We start from the raw sequence: 13,836 nt of genomic DNA, 5'->3' as shown, positions 1-13,836 counted from the left end.
TGCTGGAAACACTGGTGCATGTTGCTCCTACTCCCAGTATTAAGAGAGGAGACACATCTACCTCTGTGCCCTGGGTGCGGGAGCAGTTTCTGGAGAACAGAGCATCCTCCCCGAGGGACAACTGTAGAATTCCTGCTGCAGTGCCGGACAAAACATACTTGTCCTGCCTGCAATGACCCCACACACACTTGCCCTGGGCTTGTCCTTGGCACCTGGAATGCCATTGCACTTCCCTGGCCTCATGTTCTCACCCCAGCTGACTTTCCAGGGGAACTCAAAACAGAAGCCACAACAGTGTCCCAGCCAGCAGCTAAACAAGGCAAAGAGCAGCCGTGGGGGTGAGGTGGCAGCTGGGGCTGAGAAGGAGCTAGGAACTACTGCCAGGCGCTAATTCAGGAACAGCAAGGGGACATGGGCTGGGGTGAACTCTTCTGGCAAAGGGAGGCCCAGCCACTCAGTACCTGGAGCAGACACAGTGCTCTCCTGCTGTGCTGTTCCACTCCCTCACTGACACCCCAAGGCCCTGCCGTGCCTCTCCGAGGAGGTGCTGTGAAGGTGGTCCCAGCCAGGTCTGTGCCTCTAAGGCTGGGGAGGAGGGATACGACAGATTGCAGGCTCCCCACTCCCACCCCCACCCCCACGGCAGGGACTGCAGGGCTGAGCTCCAAATCTGCTTCCCAAGCACTTCTAGCAGTGGGACACGGATGCCCTGCGTGCGCCGGAGGGATAAGCAAGACACCACTGCCAGGGTTGGACCTGGGCCTGGGCACACTGACGTGTTTAGTGAGCCCTGGCCCCTGCTGTCACGTAGCCCCAGCCCTCAAGTCCTGACTATCCCATCTCTCCAACCCCGGAGCATACCCAGCCCCAGGCCCCAGCTGTCCAATTGGAGAAGACCCAGAGAAGAGCAGCGAGAATGATGAAAGTTCTGCAGAACATGAGCTCTGAGGGAAGACTGAAAGAACTGGGCTTGTTTAGTTTAGAAGAGAGAAGACTGAGAGGAGATATGTGCCTAAAAGAGGGTGACAAGCAGGAGGGAGATAAATTTGTCTCCTTGGCCTCTGAGAATGGGACAGGAAGCAATGGGCTTGAACTGTAGCAAGGGAGGTTTAGGTTGGACATTAGGAGAATCTTCCTAACTGTCAGGCTGGTCAAACACTGGAATAAATTGCCTGGGGAGGCTGTGGAATCTCCATCGCTCGAGATATTTAAGAACAGGTTAGAAAGACACATACCAGAGACGGTCGAGAACAAGGGTCTGCAACCAAAATAGCAAGAAGAACCTTTTTTTTTCAAATTTGGTTACAAAATCAATACTTCAAGAGCCACGATGTGTGTGAATACGAGACAATCCTCAAGAAGGAACATCAAACCTGACTTTTTGTCACCGCTATTTTAAGAACAGTGCACACAGAGTGATTTGTACCTGTTAGAAATTTTAAGTTTCTTTCACCCCTGGGTTGGAGAGCAAATGAAGGTCAGGAAAACGCTGCGCGTGGGGACAGGCTCTGAAGCAGGAAGGAGCAATGTTCACATCAACCGTCCACGCCAGTATCTCCCAACCTTTTTTTTTATTAAAGTACCCCTTTAAAAAAATTATAAGTACCGCCAGCCTCCCCTCCCCTGCTTCAATCCACTCCCTCTCCCCTTCTCCAGAGCGAGGCAACCCCATCTCCCCTCCCTACCCTGTCCAGAGCATCAAATGACTTCTTAAAGAGCTGCAGGTTGCTGACCCTTGGTCTAGAGCAGGGTTCCCCAAACTTTATTTTGTTGGAACCTGGTTTTTTTAGTACCATTTTTTGTGGCTCAGAAATATAAACACATATAAAACAATGAATGAAAAATGAATCAATTTTCACTCTTGATTATTTATTCACAATAATAACAGTACATAATAATATAAATCTGGATATAAAATACTTAAGTGCCTCACTTATTGTTATTAACTTAATTACATGGGAAAATGTAAATGTACCGAATGAACAGGACCGTGCGCAGCCATTTGTATAATCTCTCAGGTCGGGTACTGGGCCGCAGAGCACGTTCTGGGAAATGCTGGTCTCCAGGGTGCTTGGTCCTGCTATGAGTGTTCTATGAGACTATCAGGCCCCCAGCCCTGGAGCCAGCCCTGTGCAGGCCTTGGCTCACTCCTGCTCTGCACAAGCAGCCTTGAAGCCCCTGCCTGAAGTTACCCTAAGGGCAACTGCCCCAAGCTCTGCTGCCTGACGCGGCTGTGGCCACCCAGCTGCTCTCTGGGCTTGAAGTGGATGTGATCACCTGAGCCCAGCTGCATGGATTAGTGTAATGAGGCCCGTTAGTGGCACTGCAGCCACCGCAACCAGCTGTAAAACAAACAATGCTGCCTCTGGGAGCCTGGATACAGGGAGAAAGGGTGCAGGCCAGGCCCTGCAAGCAGGGAAGGGAGGGAAAGAGAGATCCTGAGCAGACCCAGGTCGGGGGAAGCAGACAGGAGTGGGAGCTTGTGTAGACCCAAGAGAGGGAGGGACAGCATGGGGCAGGCCCCAAAGCAGGGGAGAAGTGGGTTCAGGGCAGAGCCTGGAGTCAAGGAAGGGGAGGTGGGTGTTCAGTGGGGCCTGGGGGGGTCGGGGCCTGGACTCGGGAGGAGAGAAGTGGGTGTAGGGCAGGGTGTGAACGGTGAGTGCTGTGCAGGGGCAGGGGAAGTGGGTGCAGGGCAGGACCTGGACCTGGACCTGGAGGAGGGCGGGGGTGTCCCACTCTGGTGTATAAACACTCTTGGACAGCCCCCGGTCTTCCAGCCAGACACCCCACAAAGCCTCCTTCCCCAGGCATCCCCCACATCCTGCCCCCTTGCTGGCTGGAGCAGGCTGTGCTGAATCTAGCCGGGGGGTGTGGTCATATACAAAATATTTCCAGTCATCCAAAATGTTGCATGGTCGCATTTGCAGCATTTCTAGTAATGGCTGTAGAGCTCCACAAATGGACCTGCAGAGCTCTTGGCAGCTCTGAACCTGATGCTGCTCCAGTACTGCTTTCAGCCCCAAGGTCAGGCCCAAAGCAGCATGTGATCTCTGCCTGGCCCAGAGCTTCCTTTGGTACATTGTGCAGTAGCGTAGCTGGGAGCTGTTAACAGCTGCCCCCATCCTGGATCCACCCCAGAAGTGGCTGCCTTTCTGGGGTGAAGAAGGCGCTGCTATCCCTTACCTTACCCACAGGAGTTTGTGAAGCACCATTATGGCTGGTTTGTAAAGCCCTGGAAACTCCTCTGCTGAATGGTGCTGCTGGGCCCAACCTTCTTCTATATCCCGATTCCCATCGCAGCCCATCCTTCTTCTGTGCTTGGTGTTTCAGTGGGAAGTTGGTGTCTCCAAAGTGGAAGAATTTCAAGGGTCTGAGGCTGCTTTGCCGGGATAAGATCCGCCTCAACAACGCCATCTGGAGAGCTTGGTACATCCAGTGTGAGTACATGGCCTGGCTCCCTGAGGCTGGGTACTGAATCCTCCCCCTGCAGGAGCCTGGCCCTGGTCTGGGGAGTGGGAGATGACTCCCAAAGCGGGGGAGGAGCTGATCTTCTCTCTGGGGAGGGACTCGGAGGCGACTGAGCGAGAACGACGGGTCCCCTTTCTGGCTGGGGTGGGGATGGATGGTGGAGGAGGCAAGTCCTAGCTCCCTGGATGAGGTGGGGGAGGGGTCACTCCCGTCTCTGGAGTGGGTGGGGATGGGGTGGGTCTACTCCCTGAACGCTGGGGTGGGGCAGGGGCGACCAGACCCTGACACCGATCTCTCCTGAGCAGATGTGGAACGGAGGAAGAGCCCTGTGTGTGGGTTTGTCACCCCCCTGGAGGGCTCTGAGGCTGATGAGCACCGGAAGCCAGAGGTGTGTAGCCAAGGGGGGTGTTCACGCTGGAGCCCTGGCTGGGGTCTGGGGGTCACTGTTTAGCTGGCGCTCAGCCTGGGGGCAGTGGTGGGAGGGCTGTTTCTGCAGGCCCCAGGCTCTGATATTCACTGGCTTCTCTTTTGGCTGAGAACAGAGCCAGCCGAGAGGCCGTGTGCCCAGATTGGAGTCACATTGCACTCCTGCGGCTGGGGCAGGGGATGCGAGTCTCAGGCCTCTCCCGGGAGGGGAGCTGTGGGGAGCGGGGCAGGAGCTGTCTGTGTGGGGAGCTGACACTTGGGTGCCTGTGACCTGTGTGCCGGCTGCGTCCTCGCTAGGCTGTCGTGCTGGAGGGGAACTACTGGAAGCGTCGGATCGAGGTGGTGATGAAGGAGTATCACAAGTGGAGGATTTACTACAAGAAGCGGGTCAGTGGCTCCCCTCCGCCGCGGCTCCCTGCTTTGGGGCTGTGCTCCGATCAGTGCTGGGGTCCAGACACTACAGTGCTGGGCACCATATCCCCACCAGCCCCCAGAACACTGTCTGTGATGGCAGCTTGCTGGGAGGCTGAGGACTGCACCTGTCACTGGGGGGTGGACTGCACACGGCCCCTTCTCTCTGATACAGAGGGCAGGCCCCAGATCTCGGTGGCCTGGCCGTGTGGTACTGAACTATTCACTCCCACCGCCCCTAGGCCACACGTGGCTTAACCTGGCCTGCCCACGGCAGGATCCTGGGGACTGAGCTTCCCTGAGCACCAGTGGTCTCTCGTGCCCCATCAATCAGCCATCCGAGGCACATGTGAATGGGACAGAGCAAAGGGGGATTTCCTTGGAAATCTGCTGGCTCTAGGCAGGGTGATGCCGCCTGATGTTTGTCTTGGGTTCCTGCTGTGTGCCCTGTCTCCAGACCCACATTTGGAGTGGAGCAGGGACTGGCAGCCCTGGGGGTAGGGTGACTACATTGCCCTGTGGCAAATGGGGGACGCTGGCCTCCAGGGATAGGGCAGGGCTGCTGTCCCATGTCAGGGCTGCTTGGCAATGGGGGCTGCTGCTCCAGGGTGAGGCTCCAGGGATGGGGGCTCTGTAGCCTCCAGTGGGAAGACACCAGGGATGAATGGGAGCAGAGGATGGGGGCTCCAGAACCCACTGGTGGGGGGTGTTGCAAAGCCTCCCAGCAGGGCGAACCAGGCAATGAAGCAGGAAATGCCTTCCTGGGGCACAGGAGGCCGGGGACAAGTCAGCCGACCCGTGGAGGGGCTCGTTGGCAGCAGCAGCTGCCTCCCCTAAGTGTAGGGCACCAGGGAATGAGGCAGCCACCCAGTTCTGGAGTCCACCAGCAGTGGGGGCTGCCACTGTGGGGTGCTGGGGAATGGGGCAGCTGCCCCACAGAGGAGCTCCCCTGCAGCAGGAGCTGCTGCTGCAAGGTGCAGCGTTCCAGGGAACAGAGCGGACAGCCGGCGGAGGAGCTCCCTGGCAGGAGAAGCTGCCATCCCAAGGCGCCGGGTGCCAGGGAACAGGAGCCCCACAAAATACAGGACATTTGCCTATTTTCTCAAAAAAGTCGGGGTGCCTGTGAGCAGCTTAAATACGGGACTGTCCTGGGAAAATTGGGGTGGGTGGTCTCCCTACCTAGGGAGGGGTGAAGAGTAGCTGCTCTGCCAGGGGTGGAACTTGTTGCCTGCCACTTACCTACTGGGCCGGAGTTCCATCAAGACAAGGGCAGGGCGCTGCGAGGCATCTCAGATACCACCTTTCCTCCCTGCGCAGCCTGTGGTCCCACTGGGGTATGGTCGGGAAAGGCTCAGAGCCATAGTAAAGGAAATACATGTAAAACCACTGTTGTCACTTCACCAGCACTAGGGGCCACAGTCCTGGTCAGTAGTAGGGGAAATCCACACTTAAGGGTGCCAGGGTCTAGATGCCACCTACAGCACTGCCCTCACCCCAGGGCTGGAGACCACAGCCCTGCCCAAAGGAAAGAGTCTTGTTCCCCTTGGTGTTTGCTTGGGCTGCACTGAACTGCTCCTTATAGGTCTTCCCCCACCTGGCTCCCCCACCAGAAGCATCTGACAGGCCGTGTTTTCCTTGCAGCTTCGGAAGTCCAGCCGGGAGGGTGAGATCTCCGGCCCGAAGCAGGTGAGTGCCCCTCGGGGTGGCCTAATGCTGCGGGATGAGGAAGGTTGGTGCCCGGTACTGCCCGCTCTTGTGGTGTAATCACCTCTCTCATGAGATCTGTGTTTTTCTTAAAGCCCCAGCTGCTGGAGCCGGGAGAGTACGCTAGAGCCAATCCTGGGTGGCGATTCCATTTGGAAAGGGTTGGCTGGGCTCGGGGGATCCCCAGGTGGCTCTTAAGAAACTATTAACGTTGAATAGTAACAGAGAGGGAGCTGTGCTAGTCTATATACTATCCGAACAAAAAAGCAGGCCAGTAGCACTTTAAAGACTAACAAAAGAATTTATTAGGTGATGAGCTTTCCTGGGACAGACCCACTTCTTCAGACCATAGCCACACCAGAACAGACTCGATATTTAAGACACAGAGAACCAAACATAGTTATCAAGGTTGACAAATCAGAAAAAAATTATCAAGGTGAGCAAATCAGAGAGCAGAGGGGAAGGGGTGGGGGGGGAGTCAAGAATTAGATAAAGCCAAGTATGCAAACGAGCCCCTATAATGAGCTAGAAAATTGTCATCCTGGTTCAAACCACGTGTTAATGTGTTGAATTTAAACATAAAAGAGAATTCAGCAGCCGCTCCTTCCAAAGTAGTATGAAAATTCCTCTGCAGTAAGATGCAGCCTCTCAGGTCATTAACAGAATGGCCCATTCCATGGAGGTGCTGGCTAACCGGTTTGGGAATCAATCATTCACATTGAAATGGTACTCAACTTCTTAATTGGATTAACAGCCATCGGGCAGTTAAACCATCAATTAAATTAAGTACCATTTCAGTGCTTCAGGGCAGGGAACTGTCCGCCCACATGTTTACAATATATTGGGCAGAGAGCTCACATGAGGTAGGTAGAGTGGGGGTTCGCAGACTTAAGCCTGGAACTGGGGGCTGACAGTCGCTCAGGGCTGTGCTCCGTCCGGTTCCAGTCAGGTGTTCCCCATATCCAGCTGGGGTTCCCTGGGTGGTGCTGCTGGTCCAGGGCTCCAGGGGCCGGGGGCCCCCCAGCACTTGGTGGGGATTCATGAGGCTGGGGCTATGGGCCAGGACTCCACACTGCAGCTGGCTTCCAGCTGCGGGGTCGGGGGTCTCCCTCCCCGCTCGCTGCATCCAGCTAGTGTTCCCCCTCCTGGCACTGCCAGGCCAGGGCCCCAGTCAGCTTCCAGCTGCTGGGGTCCCTGTGCCTCCCCTACCCCCACCAGCACCTGAGTGACTCACCCCTGAGTGTGACTCCCCTAGCCCCCTCCAGCCCCACACAGACACACACACACCCTAGCTAAACCTCTGCTTCACACACAGACTTACCCACAAACACACACACATCCTAGCTAAAGCAGTTTCACACACGCTAATTACAATACTGCTTCACACACGCACACATACACACACACCCTAGCTAAACCGCTGCTTCGCAAACAGATTCACCCCCTCACACACACACATCCTAGCTAAAGCACTGCTTCACACACACCCAAATACCCCCAGCTAAAGCACTGCTTCACACACATACCCAAATACCCGCAGCTAAAGCACTGCTTCACACAAGCACTAATTAAAACACTGCTTCACACAAGCACACACACATACCCTACCTAGTAACAGAGAGCCAGCCATGCTAGTCTATATACTATCAAAACAAAAAAGCCATCCAGTAGCACTTTAACAAAATAATTTGTTAGGTGATGAGCTTTCATGGGACAGACCCACTTCTTCAGCCCATAGCCAGACCAGAACAGACTCAATATTTAAGGCACAGAGAACCAAAAACAGTAATCAAGGTTGACAAATCAGAAAAACTGTAATCAAGGTGGGTAAATTAGAAGAGCCAAGGGGCACTAGGACTCCCCCACCTCCTACCGCCCCTCAGCTCTTCTGATTTGCCCACCTTGATTACAATTTTTCTGATTTGGCAACCTTGATAACTATGGCTATGTCTACACGTGTCCCAAAAAGTTTTTGGCTAGTGTAGACATAGCCCAAATGAAATTAATGGGTAGCAGGTTTGAAACTAATAAAAGAAAATTCTTCTTCATTCAGTGCATAGTTAACCTGTGGAACTCCTTGCCAGAGGAGACTGTGAAGGCTAGTACTATAACAGAATTTAAGAAAGAGCTAGATAAATTCATGGAGGTGAGGTGCATAAAAGGCTGTTAGCCAAGGGTAGGAATGGTGTCCCTGGCCTCTGATTGTCAGATGCTGGAGATGGATGACAGGAGACAAATCGCTTGATCATTATCTTCGGTCCACGCCCTCTGGGGCACCTGGCACTGGCCACTGTTGGCAGACAGGATATTGGGTTGGATGGACCTTTGGGGCTAGTGTAGACACGGCCCTTGTCTTATTTTCTTTTTGAATAATACCTGTAACCCTTCTATTAATGCCAGATGCCTGCCAAAAGGGCCAGGTTCAACTTCTGGGGGGTTTCCTGTCAAGGATACAACCAACTGGCTTGAGCCCCCACCCAGTGCCTGGGACAATTTCACCCCACATGCTGGGTGCTTGTAAGGCGGTTCTCCCCCCTGCCTTGCAAGCACAGAGTCTGAGATAGAAACAGCTTGTTCAATGACCATAACCTACCCCAGGTTACAGTGACAGACGCAGTGTATCTAAGCAAAGAAGAGACAAACCCACTTCACCCAGATCCCATCCCCATATGCAGTAGAACCCAGTCTTTTGCTGGGGCTCTTGGCCCTTTACCCCACACACACAGCTACAGGGTGAACCTCCAGCAGTGCAGTCCCAAACCCAGAGCCCAGATACATCACCAGGGCAGTACGAGCTGTCCGCTTGCCTGCAGCCTCCCCTTGCTGCCACCTGCTGGCCACTTCTCCTACCAGCTGCCTGCCAGTTGCCCTCTGCTCCACCTCCTACCGACCACCCACCATCATTACACCCTTAAGGATCACAGTGCTAAGGATCAGCCTGAGCCAGAATGCTGTGATTTTAGCACTGCACGGCCTCAGCCACCACTTTGCAATTTTAGTTTTTTATCTCTAGTAGAGTTTATATGAACACTTTAATATCTAACCCTATCTTTTAACAGGTGAGGGGGAATAGTCAAGATAGGCTCATAGCTATACAGCCACTCCATAGACAGAACCCAGACATTCAGCAAACTCCCTCCCTCCAACTTTACAATGTTTTAAACCAGGGAGCCCTGTGCAATCAATGTCTTACACAGCTATGGCGACTGCCCTGTCCCCCACAACAACCCAGAGCACTGGTGAGATCTCACAACTCCCACACTGAGTGTCAGCTTAAATTGTGATTCTACAACAACATGTTTACAACAGACCAAATCTCATGGCTGACTTGCTACCCATTAGGCTTTGCCTGAAAAGGTATCACACATGCACACCTTTGCATTCTCATGCAAATGATCTCTGGGAGACACATTCCCCCCAGCCTCAGTAACCTTGCGTTCCTGCTGCCACATTCCCTACATCCCTAACATCCTATTTGCCTTTTTGACTGCCTCTGCACACTGCATAGAAGTTTTCAAGGAACTATCCACAGTAGCTCCAAGATCTCTCTCCTGATTAGTTATAGCTAAATTAGCCCCCATCATCTTGTAAGTATAGTTGGGGTTATTTTTACCAATGTGCTTCACACACACACACACACAGACAGCTAAACCTCTGCTTCACATATAGATTTGCCCCCGACACACGCATACACCCTTGCTTAAGCACTGCTTCACACCAATACGCGCGCGCACATACACACACACACCCCAGCCTCAGCACTACTTCAGACACAAACACACACATTCTAGCTAAAGTATTGCTTCACACATGCACACACTAATTAAAACACTGCTTCACACACACACACACACACACACACACACACCCTAGCTTAAGCACTGTTTCATACAAAGACACATAACCCCTGGCTAAAGCGCTGCTTCACACACATGTTAATCAAACCACTGCTTCACACAAGCACACACACATACCCTATCTAGAGCACTGCTTCACACACACACACTAAGTAAAACTCTGCTTCACATACAGACTCACCCCCCCACACACACACTCTAGCTAAAGCACTGCTTCACACACATACACAAACACCCCCTGGCTAAAGCACTGCTTCACACAAGCACACCCACAGAATCCCAGGGCTGGAAGGGACCTCAGGAGGTCATCTGGTCCAGCCCCCTGCTTCCAGCAGGATCAACCCCCACTAAGTCATCCCAGCCAGGACCTTGTCCAGCCGGGACTTAAAAACCTCTAGGAATGGAGATTCCACCACCTGTCTAGGTAACACATTCCAGTGCTTCACCGCCCTCCTGGTGAAGTAGTTTTTCCCAATATCTAACCTACACCTCCCCCTCTGTAACTTCAGACCATTGCTCCTTGTTCTGCCATCTGACACCACTGAGAACAGTTTCTCACCCTCCTCTTCAGAGCTCCCCTTCAGGAAGTTGAAGGCTGCTATTAAATCACCCCTCAGTCTTCTCTTCTGTAAACTAAACAAGCCCAAATCCCTCAGCCTCTCCTCATAGGTCTTGTGCTCCAGCCCCTTAATCATTTTTGTTGCCCTCTGCTGAACCTGCTCCAGCAAATCCACATCCTTTTTATACCAGGGGGCCCAAAACTGGACACAATATTCCAGATGTGGCCTCACCAGTGCCGAATAGAGGGGAACAACCACTTCTCTAGACCTGCTGGAAATGCCCCTCGTAATGCACCCTACTGTGCCATTAGCCTTCTTGGCTGCAAGGGCACACTGTTTACTCATATCCAGCCTTTCATCCACCATAACCCCTATGTCCCTTTCCATTCTGCTACTACTGAGCCAGTCGGTCCCTAACCTGTAACAATGTTTGGGATTCTTCCACCCCAGGTGCAGGACTCTACAATTCTCCTTGTTGAACCGCATCAGATTTTGGCCCAGTCCTCCAATATATCCACATCCCTCTGGATTCTCTCTCTACCCTCCAACGAATCTACCTCTCCCCCTAGTTTTGTGTCATCTGCAAACTTGCTGAGGGTGCAACCCAGTCCCTCATCCAGGTCATTAATAAAGATGTTGAATAACACCGGCCCCAGAACCGAGCCTTGCGGCACTCCGCTTGAAACCGACCACCATCCAGATATTGAGCCATTGACCACTTCCCGTTGGGCCCGACCATCAAGCCAGCTTTCTATCCATCTTATAGTCCGGGGATCCAATCCATATTTCCTTAACTTATGGACAAGATTGTTGTGGGAGACCGTATTAAAAGCCTTGCTGAAGTCAAGGGATATCACATCCACTGACTTCCCCATATCCACAGAGCTTGTTACCTCGTCATAGAAGCTAATCAGACTGGTCAGGCACAACTTGCCCCTGGTGAATCCATGTTGGCTGCTTTTGATCACTTTCCCCTCTTCCAAGGGCTCCCTATCAAGCACTGCTTCACACACACATGCACCCCCCCACCTAAAGCACTCCTTGGCCGTGTCTACACGTGCCCCAAACTTCGAAATGGCCATGCAAATGGCCATTTCGAAGTTTACTAATGAAGCGCTGAAATGCATATTCAGCGCTTCATTAGCATGCGGGCAGCAGCCGCGCTTCGAAATTGTCGTGCCTCGCTGCTGCGCGGCGCGTCCAGACGGGGCTCCTTTTCGAAAGGATGCCGCCTACTTCGAAGTCCCCTTATTCCCATGAGCTCATTGGAATCAGGGGACTTCGAAGTAGGCGGGGTCCTTTCGAAAAGGAGCCCCGTCTGGACGCGCCACGCGGCGGCGAGGAGCGTCAATTTCGAAGCGCGGCTGCCGCCCGCATGCTAATGAAGCGCTGAATATGCATTTCAGCGCTTCATTAGTAAACTTCGAAATGGCCATTTGCATGGCCATTTCGAAGTTTGGGGCACGTGTAGACGTAGCCCTTGAGACACAGTCACACACCCTAGCTTAAGCATTCCTTCATACAGACACACACACGCCCAGCTAACACACTGCTTCACACACACCCCCCGTAGCCAAAGCACTGACTCACACAAACACATAGACACACACACACACCCTAGCTAAAGCACTACTAAACACACACACACACACACACACACACACACACACACACACACACACACACACCCTTGCTAAGTAGGTAGAGTGTGGCGGTGGCCTGGCTGGGAAGTTAAAACCCCATGCTGGATTAAAAGCTCCCTGGGACCAGCAATGGCTGAAGGGCAGAGGGCATGAAACCAGCACCAGCCACCAAGCACAACCAGAGGGGGCTGCCTGGGGCTAGAGGCCAGGGCGGACTGCTGGGGAGAAGGGCCAGGGAACTGCCAGTGAAGGGAGGCCGCAGGGAAGCCAGGGACTGCTTGATGAGAGGGGACAGGGAGGCAGGGAGGCTGCTGAGAAGAAGCGCTCAAAGATCGCTCCTGGGGAACTGCCCAAGGAAAGGTGCAGAGGAGAGGTGCCCAGGGGGGTGCCCAAAAAGAGGTGCAGAGGGGAGGTGTCGGAGGAGGCGGGGGTGCTGCCTAGTGGGAAGTGCAGGGCAAAGGGAGGTGCTGGGGCAGGTGGCAAGGGGCTGCCTCTGGAGAGGTGTTGCAGGAGGGAGGTGCTGGGGAGGCTGTGGACTGCCTGGGGAGAGGTCTCTGGGGGCCTTCTTTGATGGCCTGTCTCATGCAGGACGAAGGCATGTGGAAGCCGTCGGAGAAGTGGTGCAACCAGCTGTTCTCCAGTGTGGTGCCCATGCTGCTGGGGGATGAGAACGAGGAGGCTGGAAGGCGGCAGCCCTTCGACTTGGACAGCTTCCTTTCAGATATCTCAGACACGCTCTTCACCATGACGCAGGCCCCCTGCCCCCACCAGACGCTCCCCGAGGACGGCAAGTTCCTCAGACCATGTTCTCACCCATGAGCCTGCCCTGGGGGCCTGTCCTAGGTGCCATTCGCATCTTCCTGCTTCCATAATGCCTGGCCCTGGGACAAGGAACTCTGGTCCCCTGTGTCCTAGGGCCACCACAGCCCCCTGTCCCAGGTGCGGGGCAGGGAGGTGTGGCGGGAGAGGGGTGGCTTCTCCTGGCAGCACCAAGCCCTGGGGAGCTGGCGTCCCCACCTCAGCCCCAGGGAAGCGGTGGCCACGAGCGCCCCCGCCGCCACCCCCACCCCCAGGCCCCAGCGGCCTGAATAGTTACAAAATAAGTCGGGGCACCTTTTTGGCGTTCGAAATGCAGGACTGTCCTGCGCACTAGGGGAGGGCTGGCCCCCGACTGTGCCCCAGCGTGGCGCCGCCCACAGCAGTACAGTCGTGTTAATGAGGTGCCACAGGCAGTGCCCCTCCCGCACCTGGCAGACCATGAGCCGCCCAGCTGGAGCAGAGACAGCCCTTCCCATGTGTACGGGGGAGCAAACAATAAGAGGGAGGGAGCCAGAGCTGGGGCAGTGGCCGGGCGCTAATGACAGCACTTCCAGAGCACCTTCCCGACAGGGGACCCCAAGGCTTAGCTCAGTCACCATGGGCATGCAGCCCCCTCTGGGGTGGAGCGTGGCTGGTGGGTAGTGCTGCACAGCAAGTTAGAACAGAAGCCAGAGAATGCCAAGCCGGGTGAAAGAAGGTGCAGTGTAAAGCAGGTGACGTGGGATCCAGCTGCCGTGATGATCGGTGGCTTCTTTGATAGCCCCCAGTGGCCAGAGCCATGGGCTTGTGTCAGAAAGTCAGCCAAAGAGGTGGGGCTGAGACAGGACCGTTCCCTAGAAACTGCAGCGACAGTCCCAGTGGGGCAGGGTCTCAGGGAGCCCCTCAGGCTGCCCGTGCTTTCCCTGCGAGGTACTGTGCGGCCGAGAAGCCGGCGCACAGGGCTGGGAC

The 13,836-nt window shown here is 54.4% G+C and overlaps 1 protein-coding gene across 1 annotated transcript in view; it reads left to right on the top strand.

Moving 5' to 3' along the window:
- The window catches only part of MLXIPL (MLX interacting protein like), a 63,564-nt gene that overhangs the window by 16,961 nt on the left and 32,767 nt on the right, over positions 1–13,836 (top strand). The window contains exons 2-6 of the mRNA XM_075014137.1: positions 3,331–3,437; positions 3,774–3,856; positions 4,192–4,281; positions 5,947–5,991; positions 12,658–12,856. Coding sequence (XP_074870238.1) covers positions 3,331–3,437; positions 3,774–3,856; positions 4,192–4,281; positions 5,947–5,991; positions 12,658–12,856 — 524 coding nt within the window. The remainder of the gene's footprint in view (positions 1–3,330; positions 3,438–3,773; positions 3,857–4,191; positions 4,282–5,946; positions 5,992–12,657; positions 12,857–13,836) is intronic.

Source organism: Carettochelys insculpta, chromosome 19 (genome assembly GCF_033958435.1).
Source record: "Carettochelys insculpta isolate YL-2023 chromosome 19, ASM3395843v1, whole genome shotgun sequence".
Classification (NCBI taxonomy): domain Eukaryota; kingdom Metazoa; phylum Chordata; order Testudines; family Carettochelyidae; genus Carettochelys; species Carettochelys insculpta.
Note: the sequence above shows the minus strand (reverse complement) of the source record. Positions and strands in the feature narration are given on the sequence as shown.